This window comes from Thamnophis elegans, chromosome 14 (assembly GCF_009769535.1).
Source record: "Thamnophis elegans isolate rThaEle1 chromosome 14, rThaEle1.pri, whole genome shotgun sequence".
NCBI classification, from domain to species: domain Eukaryota; kingdom Metazoa; phylum Chordata; class Lepidosauria; order Squamata; family Colubridae; genus Thamnophis; species Thamnophis elegans.
In genome coordinates this window covers 4,954,591-4,964,590 of record NC_045554.1, presented here as the reverse complement: position 1 = coordinate 4,964,590, position 10,000 = coordinate 4,954,591, and the positions used below count along the sequence as shown (strand labels likewise).

Sequence of the window (10,000 nt, the reverse complement as noted above, 5' to 3'; positions counted from 1 at the left end):
GATCAGGGCATCCAGCCCTCTCAATTCCTGGCAAATAAATGGGAAGAAATGGAGGTAGTGATGACAGATTTTATTTTCCTGGGCTCCCAAGATCACCGCAGATGGGGACTGCAGCCAAGAAATTAAAAGAGGCTTGCTCCTGGGGAGGGAAGCTATGGCAAAGCTAGACAGCATTCTAAAAAGAAGAGACATCACCCTGCCAACACAAGTGCATCTAGTCAAGGCTACGGTTTTCCAAGTTGCAATGGATGGCTGTGGAAGTTGGGCCATAAGGAAGGCTGAGTGCCAAAGAATGGAGGCCTTTCAACTCGGGTGCTGGAGAAGACTCCTGCATTGAGTCCCTTGAACTGCAAGGCCATCCAACCGGTCAGTCCTAGAGGAGATAAACCCTGACTGCTCTTTAGAAGGCCGGATCCTGAAGAGGAAACTCAAAGACTTTGGCCACCTAATGAGAAGGAAGAAGGACTCCCTGGAGAAGAGCCTCATGCTGGGAAAGATGGAGGGCAGAAGAAGAAGGACTGCAAGGCCATTCAACCGGTCAGTCCTAGAGGAGGTCAACCCTGACTGCTCTTTAGAAGGCCAGATCCTGAAGAGGAAACTCAAAGACTTTGGCCACCTAATGAGAAGGAAGGACTCCCTGGAGAAGAGTCTCATACTGGGAACGATGGAGGGCAAAAGAAGAAGAAGGGGATGGCAGAGAAGGAGGTGGCTGGATGGAGTCACTGAAGCAGCCAGCGTGAGCTTCAATGGACTCCAGATGATGGTAGAGGACAGGAAGGCCTGGAGGAACATGGTCCATGGGGTTGCAATGGGTCAGACATGACTTCTCAACTAACAACAACAACAGGCTTGTCCCTTTTTTCTTCTTGGTTCCATTTCAACCTCATCCTTGAGTCTAAAACATTGGTGAAAACATTTCTCAATGTCCTCTTCTCTTTTTTTGGTTATCACAGACACCATTTCTACAGGGCACTGGTTCCTCCATAATTTGCTTTTTGGTGTCCTTTAGAAGGAAGGGCAGATGGATCTACTTCTTGGTGCAACTGAGGAGGAAAACAAGAGTTTGTATGTTCCATCTTGCGACAATGAGGAGGGAGAAATGCCAAAGTTCTCACGAGGACACCGTGAAAGCTGTTGTGTGTTTTCCCCCCCCCAAAAAACGCCTTCTTATCCTACACCCCAGCTTTGTAACCACCACTTTCCCAGCTGCACCGTTTCCACCACACACCCACTGTTTCATTAACAACAATGCGATTGTTGAGCTCTGCGCAGAACGAAGGATGGAGGGCCAGGAATGAAAGAGACTTATTTTGTCCATTTTCCTTGGCGTCAAAAAAAAGAGAAGGGCCTTGTGTAGCTTTTGTGTTTCGCATAATGAGCACCAAACATCTTATTTGATACTTCCACATCTCAGCCCGCATCTTTTAAACCCCTGGTGAGCAACTGGTGGCACACAGGAAAATCTCTTTAGTCCACGGAAAAATTATTTGCATTTTTTTTTATATTGCACTAAATCCGGGGTGCTCAAACTATGCCCCATGGGATGGATACGTGCAATGAACGTTTGTGTGGCTGCAGAGAGTCTCCCCCTTCGGGGTCTTTTTGTGGTGTCGGAGGGGGGCAGAAATTCCGACTGGGGTCTGCTTCAACCTCCTGGTGGGGGGCTTTGGGCGAAGGTTGGAGGGAAGCACCGCTGGTGGCAAAGAGCCAAGGGGCCTCGTTCCAGTGGGACTGCATCATGGCCTGGAATTGGCTGACCATCTCAGCCCGCTGAGCCTCCAGGCGCCGGTCCCTGGCGTTGCACTCCTGCGGGTCTTCCCTCTGCTTGGAAAGCCCATGCTCCTAGTCCTCAGTGAGGTGCTTCTGCTGAGCTTCCTTCTTGGTCCGATCCAATTTGAACTGAGCTGTTTTGCCAACTCTTTCTCCTGGTGGCTGCTTAGCTCCAGCAACTGCTTCCTGTTGGGGCCCTAAGGAGCCCAGGCGGGCAGGCGAGGAGTGGCTGGGAGTGGCTGGGAGTAGCAAGTAGAACCTGGTGAGGCGCCCCTCGACGTGAGTGACGTCAAGTTGGCCACGCCCACCCAGTCACACGACCACCTAGCCATGCCCACCCAGCAAGTCATTAGGCAGATCATATTAGTGGTCCACGGGATTTAAGATTATGAATTTAGTAGTCCCTGAGGTCCGAAAGGCTGGTGACTCCTCTTTTAAACGGTTCCATCAATGCTGTGATGTCCATGCCAGCCTCTTGGGAGAGCCCACCACTCACTTCTGGAATCCACCTTCAGGAATCCACCTTAATTTGAAGTCAACGGTGTCTCCAAATGCTGGGAACTCAATATCAAGAGCCGAGGTGGCGCAGTGGTTAAATGCAGCACTGCAGGCTACTGCTAGATCAGCAGTTCAGCGGTTCAAATCTCACCAGCTCAGGGTTGACTCAGCCTTCCATCCGAGGTGGGTAAAATGAGGACCCGGATTGTTGGGGGCAATATGCTGACTCTCTGTAAACCGCTTAGAGAGGGCTGAAAGCCCTATGAAGCAGTATATAAGTCTACTGCTATTGCTATCTTCCCTTCCAACGCAAGGAACCTTCTCGCTCTTCAGGCATCGTTGGACTACAGTTCCCATTGTCCCCACCCGACATGACCAATGGTTTTCGGTAATGGGACACATAATCTAGAAGACCATCCACTTCTTGTCCTGGAGTTAGTAGAATTGAGGACAGTCCTCTTAGCCAAAATCTCTGGGAGGGCCACCTCCACAAATCTGGCTTTTTCAAAAGCCGGTAAGTCCTGGTTTAAAGCTGTCTGATGATCACGGCTTGTTTTTTTTTGGGGGGGGGGGGTGCCAAGTCATCCTCAAAGGCAGGAACGGGAAGGAGAAAGGAAAGATTCCCCCAGATTGTCCTGCGGTTACAAAACCGTAACGTTGAGTTTTGTGAGTGTCGTGACACTGTTTCGGGGTTTACCCATTCGTCCTATGATAACTTCTGCTGTTTCGGCTGTTGTCTAGCTAACATTTCCCCCTCCTTCTCTGTCTCTGTTTCTCTCCCTCCTTCAAGAGTCTCTTGCTTGCCCTTGTAAGGAAGGGGTGCCAGAGTTTCTCGTTTTCTTCACGCAGTCGCCAACACCAAGGAATCGGGAAGCGAACAGCTTGCCTGTTGGAGCTGCAAATGCAAAGCAGGCTCACTGCGCCCGTGGCACGACAAAACCGCGCTCGACTAAGCCGCGCCCATTAAACCGCGTCGCTGACATCATCAACAGGGCGACAACAGCAAGCGCGGAGAAAGAAGGGCGCTTTAAATAGCGCTTTGAAAGCAAGCCGATTCAACTTAAGGTAAGGGTTAGGTTTAGGGTTAGCTTTAGGGTTAGCTTTAGGGTTAGGTTAAGGGTTAGGGTTAGGTTTAGGGTTAGGTTAAGGGTTAGGTTTAGGATTAGGTTTAGGGGGGTTAGGTTTAGGTTTAGGGGGGTTAGGTTTAGGTTTAGGGGGGTTAGGATTTTAGGTTTAGCGTTTACAGTGTGCTTCTGTCTCCGCACTGTTGTCGCGCTGTTGATGACGTCAGCTACGCAGTTTCGGCGAGCGCGGTTTAGTCGTACGCGGTTTTGTGGTGGAATCCACTGCACCAATTGGAACTCCAACACTGGAAGTTTTTAAGAAGAGATTGGACAACCATCCGTCTGAAATGGTATAAGTTTTCCTGCCCGAGCAGCCGAGTGGGTTGGGCTAGCCGCTAGAAGACCTCCAAGGTCCCTTCCAACTCTGTTATTCTGTTTACTCTGTCAACATCTGCTCTCCAAAGCACAATTACAGCCTTTGTATTGGAATTCTGGTTAATACACACTGCAGGAGGAGAGTCAGGAGACATTTCGTCAACTACCAAAGCTCATTGCCTTGAAATAAAATGTATTAGCCTTCAAAAAAAAAAACTTCTTGGTACTTTCTGATTTTTGTTAACCAAGTGTCACGCTCACACAAAGCCAAGCATTTCTCAGGCACCAGAAAAGCTTGCATTTTGCCTCAACGGGATTTGTATTGGCATTTCCCCCAAAGGAGGAGTGGGGTTCTTTCTTATTTATTTATTTATACCCTGCCTTTATTATTTTTATAAAGAACTCAAGGCGGTGAACATATCCAGCATATCTTCCTTCTCCTATTTTCCCCACAACAAGAAACCTGTGAGGTGGGTTGGGGTGAGAGGGAGGGACTAACGTCACCCAGCCGGCTTTCGGAACTAAGGTGGGACTAGAACTCCCAGTCTCCTAGTGATTGGCCCAAAGTCATCCAGCTGGTTTTCGTATCTAAGGCAGGACTAGAACTCCCAGTCTCCTGGTGATTGGCCCAAAGTCAACCAGCTGATTTTCATGCCTAAGGCGGAACTAGAACTCATGTCTCCTGGTGATTGACCCAAAGTTGCCCAGCTGGTTTTCATATCTAAGGCAGGACTAGAACTCCCAGCCTGCAGGTAATTGGACCAAAGTCATCCAGCTGATTTTCGTATCTAAGGCGGGACTAGAACTCCCAGTCTGCAGGTAATTGGACCAAAGTCATCCAGCTGGTTTTCATATCTAAGGCAGGACTAGAACTCCCAGTCTGCAAGTAATTGGACCAAAGTCATCCAGCTGGTTTTCATATCTAAGGCAGGACTAGAACTCCCAGCCTGCAGGTAATTGGACCAAAGTCATCCAGCTGGTTTTCGTATCTAAGGCAGGACTAGAACTCCCAGCCTGCAGGTAATTGGACCAAAGTCATCCAGCTGATTTTCGTATCTAAGGCAGGACTAGAACTCCCAGTCTGCAGGTAATTGGACCAAAGTCATCCAGCTGGTTTTCGTATCTAAGGCGGGACTAGAACTCCCAGTCTGCAGGTAATTGGACCAAAGTCATCCAGCTGGTTTTCATATCTAAGGCAGGACTAGAACTCCCAGTCTGCAGGTAATTGGACCAAAGTCATCCAGCTGGTTTTCGTATTTAAGGCAGGACTAGAACTCCCAGCCTGCAGGTAATTGGACCAAAGTCATCCAGCTGATTTTCGTATCTAAGGCAGGACTAGAACTCCCAGCCTGCAGGTAATTGGACCAAAGTCATCCAGCTGATTTTCGTATCTAAGGCGGGACTAGAACTCCCAGTCTGCAGGTAATTGGACCAAAGTCATCCAGCTGGTTTTCATATCTAAGGCAGGACTAGAACTCCCAGTCTGCAAGTAATTGGACCAAAGTCATCCAGCTGGTTTTCGTATCTAAGGCGGGACTAGAACTCCCAGTCTGCAGGTAATTGGACCAAAGTCATCCAGCTGGTTTTCGTATCTAAGGCAGGACTAGAACTCACGGTCTCCGCTTCCTAGACTGCTGCCTTAACCACTAAACCAAATTGGTCCTCTTAACTTTTAAGTCTGACTCAAGTCTATGTTAGCCATTCCCACCATACCTGTAATTTATTTCCACCCTAAACACGCCAATCTCTTAAAACAGGTAGAACGAAACAAAAAAAACACAATCAGTTTCCAAATGAATACGAGTCTTACTACTTTTAAGACCAACCAATAGTAGCTTGCTTTTGAACCAGTGGTTCACATCCTGTTTGGCCAACTAAAAATAAATAAAATTACTCAGGTCTCTTTAGTGAGCGAGCAAAGTGTACTTTCCCCTTCTTCTTCTTCTTCTTTTTTTTTAGGAAGCACAAGTCTCTTTTGATTTACACCTGTAGGGCAAAAGCATCAGGAACTAACATAGCTGGCACACAGGCCAGGAGTCAAAATGATTTAACCGGTGAAGTGTGAACAAATGAATGTAAAATCAGGATTCAATGTAATCCTTGTTTACGATAATCAGTTTCTCCGTTTTGGACCCAACACAGAACTGGGGTTAAAAGTGGAAGGAAATATGCCAAAAGTTTTTTCCCCCCAGAGGCTTAAGTCAATAAGAACTTTGAACAGTAAACATTTAGATTCATACTAACACAAATATATACGTATATATATATATATATATATATATATATATATATATATATATATATATATATATATATATATATATATATATATATATTTCCCATTACCTGCAGAATAAGGCTCTTGTTTCTCTGTGAAAATGAATTCTTCCCTTTCGTATTTAGCCCTGATCCATTGTTCTCGTAACAGCCTGACAAAAAGAAGAAAAATTGATTTAAAAAGCACTGCAATGGTGGGGTTTTTTTCACCCAGTACAATATCCTCCAGCAATACAATAGGACCCAGTGGTGGGATTCAGCCGGTTCGCACCTATTCGGGAGAACCGGTTGGTAACTTTCTAAGCAGTTGGGAGAACCGGTTGTTGGAAGAAATCTCTTTTTTTTTTCCCCACTTTACAGGGCTAATTCTATGAGGAAGGCAGGAAGGAAACATTCTGGTATTGTTTCTAGCCTCATTTTTATTGCCCTGCTTACAGAAACTGCCTCTCTGGTTAACCCACATGACATTGTCACAGCTAAGGTGAAGCGCCCATCGACCTGAGCGATGTTGAGTTGGCCACGCCCACATGGTCACATGACCACTGAGCCACGCCTACCCAGCTGGGCCGAGGTGGCACAGTGGTTAGAGTGCAGTACTGCAGGCTACTTCAGCTGACTGTTATCTGCAGTTCGGCGGTTCAAATCTCACCAGGCTCAAGGTTGACTCAGCCTTCCATCCTTCCGAGGTGGGTGAAATGAGCACCCAGACTGTTGGGGGGCAATATGCTGACTCTGTAAACCACTTAGAGAGGGCTGAAAGCCCTATGAAGCGGTATATAAGTCTAACTGCTATTGCTATTGGTCTTTAGGACTGTTGTTAAATTATTTGAATCCCACCACTGGGATTCAAAGCCACTCGGCTGATAACCACAAAATTTCTGTTGTCGTTACGTGAATTTTGTCCCCTTTTTCCGAACATAGCATGATAAACTCAATCAACATGCGATGAATTCCGTAATTTGTGTTTTGTTCCGTTCACACATAAACGCCTTTTTTTTTCTTCTTTTTCTACAAATTAGTTTAACCCCGGAAGGATTTTTCGGGACAACAAAACCATAGTTACCTAAAACAACAACAATAACAACAACGACCAAGCAAAACAGAGAAGTTATTGTTTTCATCAGTACCATCCAAGAGCTGAGAAAATAATCCAACTGCAATCTCATGCAAATCAAAGAGTTTTCAATCCGTCAAGTTTCATTGCAGGTTTTTGTTTTTTTAATCCACAGAAACCAGCCTTCGGGATGAAGATTAGAGTCACTCCGGCGTGCCTGGAAAATACGGCTGCCCCAAATACTGGAATAAAAAGTGGATACTTACAGGCAGTCCAAAAAAGTTGGCTTATAATAAAACGGTGGGATTTTGGATTCGTATTTAACTTTGGAGAATGCGTTCCCCGTGGAAGCCATAAACTGCAAATAAGCAGAGATATGTTTAAAACAATTAGCTCCTTTTTAATAATTTAAACAATACAGTCAAAAGACAAACAGAGTTAGATGCAAGGATTTTGCATTGATTCATCAGTGCCAACATTACAATAACACCATTGAAAAATCAGCCTCAGATATAACAGCTAGGTAAAAGTTCCCCTTGCACATATGTGCTAGTCGTTCCCGACTCTAGGGGGCGGTGCTCATATCCGTTTCAAAGCCGAAGAGCCAGCGCTGTCTGAAGACGTCTCCATGGTCATGTGGCTGGCATGACTCAATACCGAAGGCGCATGGAATGCTCTTCCCTTCCCACCAAAGGTGGCTCCTATTTTTCTACTTGCATTTTTTTACGTGCTTTCGAACTGCTAGGTTGGCAGAAGAGGGGACAAAATAATGGGAGCTCACTCCATTACGCGGCGCTAGGGTTTCGAACTGCCGAACGGCTGACCTTTCTGATCAACAAGCTCAGCGTCTTAGCCACTGAGCCACCACGTAAAACCGGCAGTAGTGACTGTCAGAACCCACTCCTGGATGATAGATTAGATAGACGGACGGATGGACGGATGGATGGATGGATGGGATGAGATGGGATGGAGTGAGAGAGAGAGATACACAGAGAGACAGACAGATAAGAGACAGATAAGAGATAGATGGATGGATTTAGATAATATAGATGATAGATTAGATAGATAAACAGACAGACACACATACAGATAAGGTAGATAGATAGATAGATAGATAGATAGATAGATAGATAGAGAGAGAGAGAGAGAGAGAGAGAGAGAGAGAGAGATGATGGATAGATACAGATAAGATAGATGATAGATAGATAGATAGATAGATAGATAGATGATAGATAGATAGATAGATAGATAGATAGATAGATAGATAGATAGATAGATGATGGATGAATAGATATAGATAATATAGATGATAGATTAGATAGATAAACAGACAGACACACATACAGATAAGATAGATAGATAGATAGATAGATAGATAGATAGATAGATAGATAGATAGATAGATAGATAGATGATAGATAGATGAGAGATAGATGATAGATAGATAGATAATGTGTGTCTTTTTATAGCATGTGTAGATATGTGTTGTGTGTGTGTATGGGCTGATATATACTTTCTTTTGAGAGCAGGCAACCTGTGCCAGGGTGCCCACCATAAAACACGACCCTAAAGCCGATCTTATCTATCTGATCTTCTAACCTCCCCCCCCCCACACAAATTACCTCAATTTGTGGCGAGTCCCATTCATCCATGCGGACGGATTTCACCTTGCTGATCTGGGGGATGTTGCGATGGATCCCCGAACAATTTAAGCAAATGAAGACCCCCAACGTGTGGGAGGCCCAGTCCGGATCTGCAGGAGAGAAAGATTGGAGGAAGGAGGAAGCATTGCAGCGTGTAAGTCGGTGTGTGTGTGGGGGGGGGGGGAACCACTGGCGTTAAGAGAGAGGGAATTGGGCAATGGGGCTAGGCGGTTTTTACAAGCAGCGTGTAATAAATGATGTCACTGGGAAGTTATTGTCACACCCAAGACGATCCTCAGATCACAATCAGCTTCAACCAACCTGCTTTGTTATGGCTGCTGCCTACACACCCAACCAATACAGGTCGCCTTCGACTTACAACTTGTTCATTTAGTGACGGTTCATACTTACAACGGTACACCGAAGACCGTTTTTCATGGTTACAAACTTTCCAGCGTTCCCGTGTGATCTAAATTTAGATGCTTGGCCACTGATTCATACTTAGGACGGTTGAGGTGTCCCGGGGTGGGGGGAATTGGGGTGGAGGTTGTCCCGTGATCCGCCTTTTGCGATCAAAGTCAATGGGAAAGCCGGTTTCACTTAATGACCGTGTTACTAACTTATCAAACTGCAGTGATTCGCTTAACAACGGTGATCAGAAAGGTGATAAATGGGGGGAAAGCTCCCTTAACAAAGGTCTCACTTAACAACAGGAATGTTGGGCTCAATGGTGGTCGTAAGATGAGGACTACCTGTATCGTACTTTCGAACGGTTGTTTTGATTCTAAATAAGAGCCTAGGAATCATGGCGTCATTATTCAGATACTGTATATGACGTTTCCAGGAAGTGGCAGATATATAGATATATATCATATAGAGATAGAAATAGAGAGAGAGAGAGAGAGAGAGATTAGATAGATAGATAGATAGATAGATAGATAGATAGATATAGATAGATAGATATAGATATATAGATGATATAGATGATATAGATGATATAGATATAGATATAGAGAGAGAGCGATGAGAGAGAGAGAGAGCGATGAGAGAGATAGAGATAGATAGATAGATAGATAGATAGATAGATAGATAGATAGACAGACAGACAGACAGACAGACAGACAGACATTAGATAGATAGATAGATAGATAGATAGATAGATAGATAGATAGAGATATAGAATAGATAAGATATAGGTATAGATATAGATATAGATATAGATAGAGAGCGATGAGAGAGAGAGAGAGAGAGAGAGAAAGCGATGATATATATATATATATATATATAGAGAGAGAGAGAGAGAGAGAGAGAGCGATGAG

The 10,000-nt window shown here is 45.1% G+C and overlaps 1 protein-coding gene across 1 annotated transcript in view; it reads right to left on the bottom strand.

Annotated features, from left to right (window-relative positions):
* ADAP1 (ArfGAP with dual PH domains 1) overlaps positions 1 to 10,000 on the bottom strand; it is a 29,743-nt gene that overhangs the window by 16,747 nt on the left and 2,996 nt on the right. The window contains exons 2-4 of the mRNA XM_032230834.1: positions 8,661 to 8,791; positions 7,305 to 7,396; positions 6,054 to 6,136 (exon numbers count right to left, since the gene is read on the bottom strand). Of these exons, the coding sequence (XP_032086725.1) occupies positions 6,054 to 6,136; positions 7,305 to 7,396; positions 8,661 to 8,791 (306 nt within the window). The remainder of the gene's footprint in view (positions 1 to 6,053; positions 6,137 to 7,304; positions 7,397 to 8,660; positions 8,792 to 10,000) is intronic.